Genomic DNA, 15,520 nt, shown 5'->3' with positions numbered 1-15,520 from the left:
GTTAGGTTAGTTCGTGTTATTTTTTTTTTATATAAATAAAATATTAATATATAAAATATTTAATAATTTATTTTTAAATTACAGTGCCAAAACTTAAAATATTATTTTTAAGAATATTAGAGAATAAATAATTAAAAAAAAAATATAGAGTTAAAACAAATTTTTAATATTCGTAAGAAAAAAAATATTTTTTAAATTTTGGTTGGTGGATAATTTTAGCCTTTTTAATTCTCTTGAAAATAAAAATATTGAATAATATTTTGAGTTGTTACGCATTTAAAAGTTATATAATAATTAATATCATTTTATTAAAATTTTATTATTCTTGAATTTGAGCCAAAATATTTATGTCTTTACACAAATTTATGGATTTATTTTATTTTATTTACACAAAATGCAGAATCCAAGCCCAAATAAACATGGGCCCATCCGTACGTGTATTGGGCCTATCAAAACGGTGTCGTTTTAGTCCTTCAATTCCGTTCCAGTTTTCTTGAGGGAAAAGACACCGTGGGATCTAAAGAAAAGAAGCGAGCAAGTTTTTGCTTTGGCTTTGTTGAGTTCCTCTTCTCTCAGACGCCTTCGCTTTTCTCTGACCTCTTCGCCATGACGAAGCAGCAAGCCAACTGGTCTCCCTACGACAACAATGGAGGGTACTTTCTCTTTCCTTTTCATTATCTATGCACTGTTTTAGGTGTTTATTTTATCTGTTTCGGTGATGAATCAGTGCCGAACTTTGTGCAGATCGTGTGTTGCGATTGCCGGCGCCGATTACTGTGTAATCGCCGCTGATACTCGGTTGTCTACGGGTTACAATATCCTCACTCGTGATTACTCCAAAATTTGTAAGCTGTACGTCAATCTCTTGTCGAATTTAAGTTTCTTTCGGAATTTGAATTCTTAAGGTTACTGGAGTTTCACATTTGTTTTATGTTTTGTTTTTTTTTTTTTTTATCATGCGTGTTAGAAATGGATTATTTCCCCTCTTATAGTGTTTCTTTCCTTCCTGGAAATTTTATTGGGCTTCGGGTTTTATGGCTATTGCTTGGGGATAGACTTCTGGATTCTAGAGTTAACTCAGGGTCATAGTTTGGTGGACTTTGAACGAAATGAGCGGTTACTTTTGTTGTTTTGAAGACTGTGCTTTGGTGTGTGATAATATCTGGATTAGCTTGTGAATGAAATTGGTGCCAACTTACATGGAGTTTGCAGCTGTTGAACTTGAAAATTTGGTCATTTCGTGCTTTTGTTTGGGAGGTTTCGGTTTTGCCTCGGAAGAGTTATGGATCCATTGGCGGTGTCGATGAAAGGTTATGAAAGTAATGGAGATGCATTCTTTTGGGAGGGATGGATCTGTTGGATGCTGAGTTTATTACATGTGATTTTGTGTTTATTTGAAAAATGATTTAGGAGGCAAATTATCACGTAAATCCTACCTTTAGTTCAAGGAACAAAATGGTTTATGATACTTCTAATTGGTCAGAGATATTACTAAATTTAGAATGTTATTCAAGTGGCCTATATAAGTGTCTAATATTATGTTATGCAATAGTCATTTGATTTCCTCAATTTGGTCACGACAGATTTCCTCATATTTTGTTTTTGAACTTCACTAATATAAATCCTGATCACTAATTCCACTACAAGAGTTTCATATTTTACATTTTTTGATTTTATTGTTGTGATGTTACTAGTATACTTCACACACCTACAAGCTCACGCATCCACGCATGCGCTTACATATTACTGATGTGCTTATTTATAATTCTTGGCGTCGCAGGGCCGACAAAGCTGTGATGGCCTCCTCTGGTTTTCAAGCTGATGTGAAAGCCTTACAAAAGGTTTTGGCTGCTAGGCATTTGGTGAGACCCTTATCTAACTGAACATGTCTTCCATGGTTGATCTTTGTAATGCATATTGGCCAAATGCTATGTTATAAGATTTATTTCCTAGCCATTGAGTTTTTGATGCACCTAATTGTTGCTTGTATTAGGCTTGAATGATTGTATATGTATCATGTACTTCACTTCATATTGTTGCTGCTGTATCCCTTAAAATTGGGATAGGATGCTTTAATGATTTCCGACGCCCGTGCTTCCCCAATGGCACTTTGTTCGTCTCCTTTTATATGTAGTTTTCAATGAAAATACGGTGTTTTGATCTTATAATGATTTTAGAGTGAAGAGACTCGAACTTCTCTTTTTGTGTTTTTCTATTCGGTAATGTTTTTTCTTTAACTTATTTCGTGTTCATTTTAGTATTTTTGCCATTTTCTGTGTTGGGTTTCTGATCCTAGTCTTTCATTGCGCAAACTAATGTTGTTCATAATGGAACCCCATTTTTCTTTTAAAAAATGTGTACAAGCATTGCTTCGAAAATGGAATTGAACTTTGTGGTGTAAAATCTACTTCGACTCTCAATTACACTAATTTGGGAGAAGCCAATGGTTAAAGCATCCTGACAACTCAGTTTTTAAATTTATAATGTATTTTATGGAAATAAGATCCGGGTCGGAGGATTGATATGTAATTCTATATTTTGATGCCTTATATGTTACTTGCTTGACTTTCAGACCTACCAACATCAGCACAACAAGCAAATGAGCTGCCCGGCAATGGCTCAACTGCTCTCAAATACATTGTACTTCAAACGTTTCTTTCCTTATTATGCTTTTAATGTCTTGGGCGGACTTGATAATGAAGGTATATGACTTCCCTGCTTGTGGTTCCAGTTTTATACCTCACTTTCCCATTAACTATAAGCTATTCTCTTACTGAAATAGGAAAGGGTTGTGTGTTCACCTATGATGCTGTTGGTTCTTATGAGAGAGTTGGATACAGTGCTCAGGGTTCGGGTTCCACCCTCATTACACCCTTTTTAGATAACCAACTGAAGTCTCCCAGCCCTCTATTATTGCCTGCGCAGGTATGATCTTACCCTTCCTTCGTAGGAATGTGCATGGAAATTACATATTGGTTCACGAAAAATAAAAGTTTGTGTCGAAGATGGTTCCCCTGTTTTGAGCTGACTGCTTGGCAAAAATAGACAAACTAATAGATTCCCAACTGAATCAAATAGTTTTCGTTTCTTTTTTTGGTTTTATACTTTTGAAATGGATAAGAATAGTGACAAAAAACAGCTGGGAGTAAGAAACCTGGAAATTCTCCGTTATAGGCATTAAAGAAGGGAAAAATATATCAAACTTAGACATTCAAGTGTTCTGATCTCTCTGAAAATATGTTTGTCCCGCAATCCGTGCAGCGCTCCTTTATACTTACCAATACAAAGCCTAATGGAAAGGGAGTCCATTGGTAATGGCCCAAGTCCACTGCTAGCAAATATTGTCCTCTTTGGGCTTCCCTTTCCGAGCTTTCCCTCAAGGTTTTTAAAACGCGTATGTTAGGGGAGAGGTTTCCACACCCTTATAAAGAATGCTTGGTTCTCCTCCCCAACTGATGTGGAATCTCACAATCCACCCCCTTATAAAGTGGCACTCGTTTCCTTCTCCAATCAATGTGGGACCCCCAATCCACCCCTTATAGCACACTGCCTTGTCTTCATCCCCCTTCGAGGCTCAGCTTCCTCACAGGCACATCGCCCGGTGTCTAGCTCTGATACCAACTATAATGGCCCAAGCCTACCGCCAGCAGATATTGTTTTGTTTGGGCTTCTCCTCCGGGCTTTCTCTCAAAGTTTTTAAAATGCTTCTGCTAGGGAGAGGTTTCCACACCCTTATAAAGAATGCTTGGTTCTCCTTCCCAACCGATTTGAGATCTCACACGATTGATCCCAAAGCAAATAACACCAAATTATTCTCTGTCCTCTAACTTATATGCTCCCCCTCATGTGTCCCTCCTCTTTTGCAGACGAGAGGTTTACTTTGCCTATCTGGTATAGTTCAAAATTCCAACCAACTGGTCCAGCTCTCTCTAGTTGATGTTATATATCTGATTTTGGCGTGCACTCCTATTTTCTCCCCATTGGCATCTCTCTCTATCTCAGCTAACAAATTATGATGAACAGGATTCTGCAACGCCTCTTTCAGAAGCCGAGGCTATTGACCTGGTGAAAACTGTTTTTGCATCTGCTACTGAGAGAGATATCTACACTGTAATTCTCTTCCACTATTCATATACACCTTATTCTGAGCCAGTATCTTTACAGATTCCAACTCTGAAATTTGTTATGTTCATAGGGTGACAAACTCGAAATCGTCATTCTTAATGCCGACGGTATTCGACGTGAATACTTGGACCTCCGAAAAGATTAGCGGCACGGTGCTCGGCTTGATAGATTGAATGTTGCTGCAACCGTATGAACCGCCCATCAGCACCCGTCCCTGAGATTACTGCATTGTGATATTTACGGATGGTTAAGTTTTAGTTTTCTCTCTGTAATGTGACCTCGTTTCCAAATTAAAGTCCCTGTTGTGAAACGTGGGATTGTACTAAAATCTGGAGGGCTGCTGGCTGATATTGATCGATCTCCCTTTTTTTTTCTTTTGCTACCGTTGACCTTAAGGAATTGTTTTTTTAGTGGTAAGTTCACGAGAAGCTGGATTTGAATCTTTGGTTTAATTAATTGAAGAAGCTAGGTGGCATATGTTCTTCAAAAAGTTAAGATATCATATTCTTCGTTAAAATATTCGAGATCGAGAGTTGTGATGGTGTGGGAAAAAGAAGGGCTTCTCATGTTTCATATTGGCTGGAAGTTCGTTCAAAAATATTATTGCCTCTCCTTTTTCAAAGATGTTTTTGCGTGATTCCATCCCGTGTTTTCCTGCTTGAGACCATTTTTTATTGGCTCGGTCATGAATCACATTGGTTGGATCCTAATGAATTAGCATTTCGTCGTAATTGAGTTGCATACTGGGTCTTATTCAAACACCGAAACTCGGTTATTCTGTCTTGGAACTTGGGCATGTTTTTTTGTTCTTGAGTTTAACATGGGTAACTAACTCGGTGTGTAACTAACATGGTTTTTTTTTTTTGTGATATATGGATAACTATATGAAGTAATTTATACTTGCCGGATAAAAGAATATTTATTTATTACATATAATTAAAATAAGGTAATAAAAATGAAATACGAAATTCTTGCGTACTTTCACAATTGGAGCGAAAGGTTAAAAAGGAAGTGGAGGAGTGGGAACCGAGCGATCGAATCATTTAAATTAGTCTTCGCCTGTTCTCCATTTCAAAGCTTCCGTCCCAAGCTTCTCTGCCACTGCACTCCTCTCTTCAATGGCTCGCAACAGGGTAAACTCTCTACTGTCTTTACTTCCTTCTGCTTTTGCTTCGATCTCTTCGGATTACGTCTTCTTCATGCGTGGCTAATCTGAGTTAGTTTTTAATGCGCTCGGTCTCAGTTATTCAGTCTTTCTTTGCAACAAGTTCAATTCAATTTCGCTAACATTTGAGTTAGTACGCTTGTGTTTACGGCTAGGGTTTAGGTTTTGTTGTCTAAGAAGCTAATTAGGATTGAGGATGTTGGCTCGAGTTTCTTAAAGGTACTCGAGTGCTACAAAATCTGAATGAATGAGGATTATTGATCTCCTTTAGCCTGTGAATTCAATTCATAGGAAAAATTGTAACCAGTACCAATATTTTAGCTTGGACAGAGGCATGTTTCTTAGCATATTTGTTCTAAGAAATATTTGTAAAAATTAACAATCGGGATATTGGCCACACTTCTTGCTTGTGTTCTTCAGCCATGCGTCGCTAATACTCGGCATTGGCCTTTCGAGAAATAACAAGGTTTTAAGTTTTCAATGTGAGACATGATCTGTTGGAGATAATGGATTCAAGCCATGAGAAAAATTATCGAGGGAGGCTGCCACAATGTGTCTGCATCTTAACAACCGTCGGATGTAGATCCATAAATATATCAGCCCTTTATATATATTCAATTTCTTCCACACATCTATTGGTGCAAAACAACTAGTCACATTATGTGGCTTCCAAGGGGAACGAGTGCCAACAAAGACGTTGGGCCAACGATGGGGGTGGACACTGAATGAGTGCCAGCTAGGACGCTGGGTCCCAAAGGGTGGTGGATGGTGAGATCCCACATCGATTGGAGAGGGGAACAAGTGCCAGCGATGAGGCTAGGCTTTGAAGGGGGTTGATTGTGAGATCTCACATCCGTTGGGGAGGAGAACGAAACATTCTTTATAAGGGTGTGGAAACCTCTCCCTAACATACACGTTTTAAAAACCTTGAGGGAAAATCTAAAAGGGAAAGCCCAAAGAGGACAATATCTGCTAGCGGTGGCCTTGAGCTTGAACTGTTACATTGTATGACAAGGCTCACCAACTTGTTTGTTCAAAATCAGAGGATTTCTTCACGACTCACTTACCACAATTAGATTTAGACCATGACTCTAATACCAATTGTTAAGGACAACAAAACCTCCTTCTATCTCCACCTTAATATGACGTTATGCAGTTTGAGCATTAACCTTCCTGACTTTGCTTTTAATTTTTTAAAAAGGTCCTGTACCAATGGATATTATTGCTCTCATTTATATACCCACAATCACTCTCTTCCGTAGCTAATGTGGCACTTTGTTTGTATTTCTCACATTAATATCCTAACTTTGACAACTAAATGTAGTAAGGTTTGGTGGTTGTCCCGAGAGAATAGTCAAGGTGTGTACAAGCTGATTCAAACACTCACAATATGGAAAAAAAAGAGTGACATGAAATGAAGACCTACGAGGGCATCCTTGGGGGTGCCTATGAGCTATAACTTAAAGAACACTTTTAAAGCTACAATTGTTCTTCTATCTTAGCAAGTGCCAAGCTAATATATCATATTTTTATTCTATATGCATATTTCTTACATTCAAGGATTTATGTTAAATGGAATAGGAAATCTTGGTGCTTGTGCTGGATGTTGGTCCATCAATGCACTCTATTCTCCCTGAGGTTGAAAAAGTGTGTTCAATGCTGGTGGAGAAGAAGGTATTACCGTCGTCAAGGTCCCATTTGATAACGATTTTGTTTTTAGCTATTTGTTTTTGAAAATTATGCTTGCTTCCTACCTATTTCTATACCATCGATTTCACAATTCTTAAAGAAACACTTGAATTCTAATCAAATTTAAAAGAAAAAAAGCAAGTTTTTAAAATTCGGCTAAGATTTTTTAAACAATTTTAAAAATTAGATAACTAAACAAAAAAAGTAGTATTTTTAAGCTTAATTTTCAAAAACCAAATGGTTATCGAGCAAGACCTAGCGAATTTAAAGGTTTCCTTCAATTGAAGTCTATCGAGTGTATTATCTACCCAATAATTTTTTATGCATCAGAAGTTATTTAATTTTTATCCTCTTGTGATGCAGCTGATTTACAGCAAATATGATGAAGTGGGAATTGTTCTATTTGGAACCAAAGGTTTCTCCCTTTTCTTTTCTTATTTTATTTTCACAATAACAATTTTACGATGTTTTTCCGTCTTCGTTTGCTATGTTTCATAGTTTTTGTATTCTCGTAGAATTCATCGGCAGACATGGTTGAAATTTTCTGTATCTAGTTCGTGTACGGATTACTTAACTATGCAATGAAATTTGTAGAAACGAAAAACGAGCTAACAGAGGAAGTTGGTGGTTATCAGCATGTGGTGGTTCTACAGAACATGAAAGTTGTTGACGGAGATCTCGTTGATGTTTTAAAACGACTCCCTCGAGGGACCGTTTCTGGTGATTGTATCCAAGATTTTGCAAGTTCTTTGTTCTTTTGTTTCATAGCTGCATCATTTTATAATAGATTATTGGAGGTTTCTTAAATTAAGTGTCCAAAATTTTCATACCTTTGGTTCCTTTACATGGTGGGTAGTTCTTGATGCCATAATTGTGGGAATGGATATGTTGATTAAGAAATTTGGAGAGACAGAAAAGGGAAAGAAACGCTTATGTCTTATTACAGATGCTCTTTTCCCTATAAAAGAACCTTATGAAGGGACTAAAGAGGATCAAGTTACGGCGATTGCGCAGCAGATGACAAAACATGGCATGAGAATGGATAGTGTCGTTGTGAGAAGGAGGTTCGGTCGGGATGCAGATGAGAAAATGATGGACGAGAACGACGTGCTCTTGAACATATTTTCAGAGAAAACGAATGCAAAAATGGTGTATGTGGAGAGCCCAACTTCGTTATTAGGTGCAATCCGGACTCGGAGTATATCGCCCGTGACAATTTATAGAGGCGATCTTGAAATAAGCTCCGTCATCAAGATTAAGGTAAAGTATTTAGTCTCTTACATGGCTTATTCCAAGCATTTTCAGTGACGTTCTTGAAAAATATCTGGCATATTGAGTGTTGGAACTTTTCGGTAGAAATCGAGGGTATCTTTTATCTTTTTTACACATGATTGATAGTCATCATTGATCAAAGTTCATGCTCTAATTCAATCAGGTATGGGTTTATAAGAAAACATCAGAAGAGAAGTTTCCAACTCTGAAAAGATATTCTGATAAGGCACCTTCAACTGATAAATTTGCCACACATGAAGTCAAGGTAGATTACGAGTACAAAAGCGCCGAAGACACTAGTAAGGTCGTGCCTCCAGAACATAGGATTAAAGGGTATCGTTACGGACCTCAAGTGATTCCGATATCGACTGCTGAATGGGATGCAGTCAAGTTCAAACCAGAAAAGAGCGTGAAGCTTCTCGGATTTACGAATGCATCGAATATAATGCGGTAGATTCTAGCTGTTCTGAAAATTTTATACTCACAACTTGTGTTGTGAAATCTCCTGGTTTGCTTACATTTTTGTTTGAAGGCACTACTTCATGAAAGACGTCAATGTCTTTATTGCTGAACCTGGCAATAAAAGAGCCATTGTTGCTGTTTCTGCACTAGCAAGAGCAATGAAGGAAATGGACAAAGTGGCAATAGTGCGATGTGTTTGGAGACAAGGACAGGGGAGCGTCGTGGTCGGTGTCTTGACACCCAACATATCGGAGAAGAATGGTATTGTATGTCTAAATACATTTTTCTGCGTACTTTCTTTTGTTATATATCGGAGAAGAATGGTATCGATGATCGTTTTTGATAGGCCGATTCATTATACTTCAATGTACTTCCCTTTGCGGAGGATGTTCGAGAATTCCAGTTTCCTTCGTTCAGCAATTTTCCAGCATTGATGCAGCCGAGCGAAGAACAGCAAGAGGCAGCGGACGAATTCGTTAAGATGCTTGATCTTGCACCATCTGGACGAGAGGAAATTCTGCAACCAGATTTCACATCAAATCCTGTTCTTGAGGTATACCTTTATGTGTTTTTTGTTTTTTCGAATCATTCAGACACACAATTCACAATTCACCGTGCATTTCTGTTGAGAATCCCACATTGGTTGGAGAAGAGAACGAAACACTCTTTATAAGGGTGTAGAAACTTTTCCCTAACAGACGCGTTTTAAAAACCTTGAGAAGAAGCCCGAAAGGAAAAGCTCAAAGAGGACAATATCTGCTAGCGGTGGGCTTGGACCGTTACAATTTCCTCCTATTTGATGTTTTTAATAGACAGTGTATTGTGTTTGCAGCGCTTCTATCGTCATCTCGAGTTGAAATCGAAGGATCCAGCTGCAGCTGTACCTCCACTCGATGCAACTCTCCAGAAGATTACCGAGCCAGATCCCGACTTGTTGTCTCAAAACAAATCTGCTATTGGCACATTGCACAGAAGATTCGAACTCAAGGAGAATCCAAAGGTAGTTCATCATCGACTTTGTATTCGATAATTGATACATTCATGTTATCGAAATTTTGAACGTGATCCAAAATGCAGCTAAAGAAACCAAGAAGGCTATATTTACGCGAAAAACCATCCGGTTCGAGCGACAAAGAGGATAATGAAGAGATTTCTGCTCAAATTGTCGTCTCCGCTGCCAATACGTCGTTAGTCAAGGTAGAAAAGATTGGAGATTCAACACCTCTCCAAGATTTTGAAGCTATGATGTCTAGAAGAGATAGTCCAGAGTGGATCAATAAAGCAATCAACGGCATGAAAAACAAAATTTTCGACCTCGTCGAGAACTCCTGCGACGGTGATAACTATCCAAAAGCTCTCAAGTATCTGCTCGCGCTACGCAAGGGTTGCATCATTGAACAAGTATATTACTCTCTATCTGTCTCTTCTTTTTCACGCTCGAGAATAAAACAACTCATGTTTTATACAGGAACCGACGCAATTCAACGATTTCCTCCGCCATCTCTGTAAATTTTGCCTGGAAAAAAACCTCCATAGCTTCTGTGAGCTCCTTGCATTCGAACGACTTAGCTTGATCTCCAAGAAAGAAGCAGCCGACAGGTTTAACCTTCGTTTTTCTTGTTCAAACCGCCATGAAACTCTTCTTTACACTGTTCTTCTTCTGCAAAAGTTCTGAGTTTGTTTATCATATATTGAACAGTGAAGTAGCTGATGATGAAGCTAGAAGCTTTTTGGTTAAAATGGAGCCTAAATTTGAGCCTAAAATGGAGCCCAAATTAGAGCAAATCTAGTGATGAAGGTACTTACCGTTCATTACATGTATAGATGTAATTTTATGTGTTCATCCAATGTTCACTTACTAATCTTCTCTGAATTGAATTATACAGCTTTAATTTTACTTTTTTATCTTTAATTTTTCCTTTATTATTGTTGAAATTTTATTTTACACTTAATGGGAAATTTTAATTAGTCCATTTCTTTAATTTATCTCCAAATTCATTAATTTTAATATGTAAATTCATGTAGGTTTATATACAATTTTCTTTTTAATTTATTTTTTACATTTGTATTTTTCTTCAATAGGTAGCTTATATAAACACAGTAAAATAGTTAAAAAAAAAAAATAAAAAAAAAAATAAATATAGAAATTTATTGTGGTAAATTTGTAATCACAATTGAGGTAAAAAAGATGGGTTAAAAGAGGAAAAATGGCATCTTTTATCACGATGGAGGTAAATGTTGGATGAAAAGTGAAGTATTGAATTTTTATATTATTAAGACGTCATTATTTTCGCATAAAATTATTTAAAAAAATACAGGATATATATAATATATATATGAAAAATAATTTTTTTTTTTTTTTTTTTTTGTTAAATTACAAATTCTAAATTTAATTGTCTGCGAATATTCTCTCGTGAGTCTCAAATAATTTAGGGAATGATGGACAATATCATACTATTGTGGAGATCCGTGATTCCTAACATATTATATCGAACTCACTTTTTGAGGTTCTATAATTATTTGATTTTTTATTTTATTTTTATTTTTATTTTGAAAGTAACTTTTTTTCATCACCATTTTTCTCTGCCTTTAATTTTCTTTACAAAAATATTTAAATTCTAATAAAAATGTAAAACAAGAATAAGTTTTAATTAAGAAATATATATATATATATATATATATATATATATATATATATATATATATATATTTTTTTTTTTTTTTTTAGTTTTAAAAATTAAACTTTGTTTTTAATAACAAGTATAAAAATAAATAACAAAACTGAAAAGGAAAAGCTATTGATGGAAATTAGCTCGCCTTCTGTTCAGCTTCCGTAAATAAATATAAATACCGCCTGCGCCAAATTCAGCGCACCAGTCTTTATTTATTAACTGCTTTACTTCAAGGAGTGTCTCCGGCTGTTTCTTCTCCTCGTTGACGATCATGGACTTCGAAGCTCAGGCTCAGGTACTTGTCTCTCTCCCTCTCTCGAGCGGGCGCGCTTTCTTGATATCGTTTGATCTGAAGATAAGACAGTTACAGAGACGGATTCACTTTTCTTACTTGAGATCTTTAAGAAATGTTGTATAATGATGGTTATACTTTTGTTTTTGTTTTTTTTTTGGTATTGCTGAAGAGCTCGGACGGTTCGTCGACGTCTTCGAAGCTGGTTCTTTATTCTTTCTGGCAGAGTTCCTGCTCGTGGCGTGTTCGCTTTGCGTTGAATCTCAAAGGTCTTTCTTCATCTTCTTCTTCTTCTTTGAGTTTACTGGAAAATTCATCTGTGATTTTCAAGAACAGAGTCTGATTTGTTTTGAAATGCACGGTTATCTTGTTTAAATTGAGTACTAAGCGCGGATATGAAGATTGTAATGGTAAATCAAATGAATCAAGGATTTGAGTTTGAAGAAGATCTGTCGTAATACGCACAGTGATGTTGTTTAAATTGATTCTTAGCTGAAATGTAGACTGTGATAGTAAAAATCAAATGAATGAAAGTTGTTGAACTTGATACTTCTATTAACTGAAGTGATTTTGCGGCTGTTGCTTAGGGCTTTCTTACGAGTACAGAGCAGTAAACCTTGGGAGAGGAGAGCAATTAAGTCCAGGTAGATCTCGACTTTGATGTGTTAGTGCGAATCGATAGAATCAAAACTGCTTAACAATATATATATATATTTTTTCCTTCCGAGATGCAGATTTTGAGCGCCTAAATCCTCTCAAGTATGTTCCTGCATTAGTAGATGGTGCTGTGGTAGTTTCAGACTCTTACGCGATTTTACTGGTTGGTATTAAGAGAAGGGAGATGACTTTGTTCGATTCCGTGACGAAAACATCGAACATCTGAATTGGCCGCAATGGCTCAGCAAATACCTGTTCAGAAGAGTTTGAATTCTCACGGACTTGAATCTACTAGTCATCATTTTTTTTCTCGTGCCTAGTTTTGATACTCTCTTGCTCGTATCCTAAATTATGCTTGTAACACTTGCAATTTATTGTTATTGTTTAGTATTTGGAAGAGAAATATCCACAGAAGGCGCTGCTGCCTGCTGATCTTCGTTTAAAATCTCTTAATCTGCAAGTAAGATCAATACTGGCCAACAACAAATTGAGAGGTTTAAAAAGAGCTGTCTAGATCTATGTTTTGAGTCTATACTCGAAACATACTTCAAATGACAGTGGATTAGCTAGCTTGCATCAATGGAATGATTACTTTTAGTTTTGTAGCCTGTTAACACTAGATCGCTATTAACTCTAGTGAAAATTGAGCAATAAAATCATCTGTAATTTCTTATTCTAAAAAACTTAAAAGAAAATCTATAATACACTGCCAATTAGAATTCACTTATACTTTAGTCTGGTTATATGTGTACCATTATATTGACAGGAAAATCATTTTGCAGGTGGCAAGTATTGTCAGCTCAAGCATACAGCCTCTTATTATGTTGGGATTGCTGGTAGATTTTATTTGCATGTGATTTATTTGGGCTTGCTGTGTTACAGATATATCTGAAGTTATTAAATTGTTTCTAGAAAACCATCGAGGAAAAATTTGGTCCAGAAGAGCAACTACCATGGGCTCAGACTAATATAGAAAAGGGTTTCAATGGTAAGTTTGTGAAGTTTTTCGGTGTTCATTGCTGTAATTATGCTTAGAAAAACGCACTGTTTAAAGAAATATTGAGTGCACTAAATTAGTATGTGAGAATGCAATTGTTATGGTCCTCAATTTTGCATCTGTTGTGTATTGCAGCTCTAGAGAAACTGCTGAAGAATTTTTCTGGCCGATATGCGCTGGGAGAAGAAGTATATATGGCACGTTTCAAAATATTCTCGATTCTTTTGCTATTTAATATTTCATTTCTGAAGTCTTATCGTCATGGTCATAAATCTTAATCTTGTTTTGTCACATGCAGGCTGATGTATTTTTGGCTCCCCAAGTTTCAGTTGCTTTTGGGAGGTTCAACATTGACACGGTATTGTATTTTTTCCATTCTTATTTATGAATCTCACCTCGCAATTATGTGGCATTCTGCTTATAGAAGTATAGAATACATATTACATTAGCCCCCTTTAAAAAAAAAAAAGTATTATTAATATCAAAAAATGAAAATGTCACTCAAGTAATCTCACCTTGGGTTTGTTAGACGATGAAAGTCCCACATCGGCTAATTTAGGGAATCATCATGGGTTTATAACCAAAGAATACTTTGTCCATTGGTACGAGGCCTTTTGAGAAGTCCAAAGCAAAACCACGAGAGCTTATGCTCAAAGTGGACAATATCATGCCATTGTGGAGAGTTGTGTTTGTCTAACATGGTATCAGAGTCATGCCCTAAACTTAGTCGTGCCAATAGATTGGTAAATCCCGTCTAACAGGGTTAAGTCTTTGATAAGCACAGATAAGATAATTCCGGTTGAGCTTGTTGTATTACATACAATTAGAAAAAACAAGCATGGTCCCGAAAACTCTCTCACTCATAACAAATTTCGGGCGTGTTGATAATGCAGTCCAAGTTCCCTACTTTAGCAAGGATTTATGAATCTTACAAGATGTTACCAGAATTCCAAGCCTCCTCACCAGAAAGGCAGCCCGACGCCCTTCACTAGTTCTGTCATCTCCACATGGTACTATTAAACATTTCACGGTTACTTCAATTATTGATGCTAAACTCCAGTCTCTTACATATTTCATTTAATTCTCTTTTCATAGGTCACAAGAGCTCTATTTTAACGTTTAGCTATTCGTATCAACAGTTGCCCGTCTAGCTCAGTTGGTAGAGCGCAAGGCTCTTAACCTTGTGGTCGTGGGTTCGAGCCCCACGGTGGGCGGAAGGTTTCCTTTTTTGTAATTCCGTTTTGCCCTTTTTAATTTTCATGCTAAATACTCTCTCCATTTCTTTCTTTATCCACTTAATTTTCCTTTTAGGAGACCACACGGTTTTTGCTATGAAATTTGGTTGATCTGGTTATCAAAAAAAGGTAATTTTTTTTCTTTTATTCCATATTATATTATATTCGGCTTTTTATGGTCTCTCCATTGATTGTTTCCTCTGAGATTTATTTTTTATTGCTTCTCTTTCTTTCTACAAATGAAGTATGAGAATACTCAAATTTAAATTTTTGATATGTTCTTTGATTTACTTTCGTTTTACAAATGAAGGACGGACTTTAATGGAATTTCCAATCTTTAAATATCCTATACAAAAATTATGGGAAATAATGGAGTGAAAAAAAGTTTTGTGCCTTTTGATTTGGCAATTGATATCTCTCATTAGATAGTATGTAGTTGAGTTTGACTGAAATAGTGCACGATTAGAAAATAATAAACAAGTATGATGACTTGTTTTGGCCTAGGATTCACATCAAAACTGCCCGTCTAGCTCAGTTGGTAGAGCGCAAGGCTCTTAACCTTGTGGTCGTGGGTTCGAGCCCCACGGTGGGCGGTATGTATTTTATTTTTTGTAAAAATTGTATTAAATATTAGTACTAATATTCGATTTTGTCTTTCAAAATTTTCATGCTAAATACACCCGCCAGTTTCTTTCTTTATCTACTTAATTTTCCTTTTAGGAGGCCACAAGGTTTTGCTGTTATCAAAATAATTACCAGTAGACGGGCGAAGGTAATTTTTTTAATTCCATATCATATTATATTCCGCCCTCTTTGGTCCACTGATTTCTTTTCTGAGATTTGTTTTTGACTACTTAATACTTGAATTTGAATTTGTGATATGTTCTTTAAGCTAAATGTTTTAGTTTGCTTCACTTTCATTTTACAAATGAAGGATTTCACTGGATTGTCCTA

At 36.3% G+C, this 15,520-nt stretch overlaps 3 protein-coding genes and 2 non-coding genes across 9 annotated transcripts; all 5 read left to right on the top strand.

Moving 5' to 3' along the window:
* The first annotated feature begins 501 nt into the window (after positions 1 to 501).
* LOC111799546 (proteasome subunit beta type-1) lies at positions 502 to 4,577 on the top strand. Its single transcript, XM_023682903.2, has 7 exons — positions 502 to 653; positions 745 to 852; positions 1,781 to 1,862; positions 2,573 to 2,702; positions 2,783 to 2,925; positions 4,024 to 4,110; positions 4,196 to 4,577. Exons 1-7 carry the CDS (start codon positions 607 to 609, stop codon positions 4,268 to 4,270), a joined length of 672 nt encoding a protein of 223 aa, XP_023538671.2. The 5' UTR covers positions 502 to 606; the 3' UTR covers positions 4,271 to 4,577.
* A 527-nt stretch (positions 4,578 to 5,104) lies between these two features.
* Positions 5,105 to 10,615, top strand: KU80 (Ku80 family protein). The gene is made up of 12 exons (XM_023685108.2): positions 5,105 to 5,258; positions 6,872 to 6,964; positions 7,343 to 7,394; positions 7,574 to 7,705; positions 7,836 to 8,239; positions 8,415 to 8,701; positions 8,784 to 8,979; positions 9,060 to 9,266; positions 9,546 to 9,713; positions 9,791 to 10,114; positions 10,182 to 10,312; positions 10,413 to 10,615. The coding sequence occupies exons 1-12, from the start codon at positions 5,244 to 5,246 to the stop codon at positions 10,501 to 10,503; spliced, it is 2,100 nt and encodes a 699-aa protein (XP_023540876.2). The 5' UTR covers positions 5,105 to 5,243; the 3' UTR covers positions 10,504 to 10,615.
* A 907-nt stretch (positions 10,616 to 11,522) lies between these two features.
* On the top strand, positions 11,523 to 15,267 carry LOC111799673 (glutathione S-transferase zeta class). 5 transcript variants are annotated; one of them, XM_087126241.1, is made up of 11 exons: positions 11,523 to 11,680; positions 11,850 to 11,946; positions 12,265 to 12,321; positions 12,412 to 12,497; positions 12,723 to 12,794; positions 13,117 to 13,170; positions 13,247 to 13,322; positions 13,467 to 13,528; positions 13,630 to 13,689; positions 14,225 to 14,341; positions 15,085 to 15,267. In XM_087126241.1, exons 1-10 carry the CDS (start codon positions 11,657 to 11,659, stop codon positions 14,321 to 14,323), a joined length of 687 nt encoding a protein of 228 aa, XP_086982367.1. In that variant the 5' UTR covers positions 11,523 to 11,656; the 3' UTR covers positions 14,324 to 14,341; positions 15,085 to 15,267. The 5 variants fall into 5 exon arrangements, with proteins under 5 accessions (XP_086982367.1, XP_023538879.2, XP_023538878.2 ...); XM_023683111.2 differs by lacking the exon at positions 15,085 to 15,267 and adding an exon at positions 14,427 to 14,768 and having other exon boundaries at positions 13,467 to 13,519; XM_023683110.2 differs by lacking the exon at positions 15,085 to 15,267 and adding an exon at positions 14,471 to 14,768.
* TRNAK-CUU (transfer RNA lysine (anticodon CUU)) lies at positions 14,473 to 14,545 on the top strand. Its single transcript has one exon. It is a non-coding gene; the product is annotated as a tRNA-Lys (tRNA).
* TRNAK-CUU (transfer RNA lysine (anticodon CUU)) lies at positions 15,087 to 15,159 on the top strand. Its single transcript has one exon. It is a non-coding gene; the product is annotated as a tRNA-Lys (tRNA).
* Positions 15,268 to 15,520: the final 253 nt, after the last annotated feature.

The sequence above is a fragment of the Cucurbita pepo genome, chromosome 8 (genome assembly GCF_057944985.1).
Source record: "Cucurbita pepo subsp. pepo isolate OVF chromosome 8, ASM5794498v1, whole genome shotgun sequence".
Classification (NCBI taxonomy): Eukaryota; Viridiplantae; Streptophyta; class Magnoliopsida; order Cucurbitales; family Cucurbitaceae; genus Cucurbita; species Cucurbita pepo.
The sequence above is the reverse complement of the archived record's forward strand: the minus strand, read 5'-3'. Positions and strand labels throughout refer to the sequence as shown.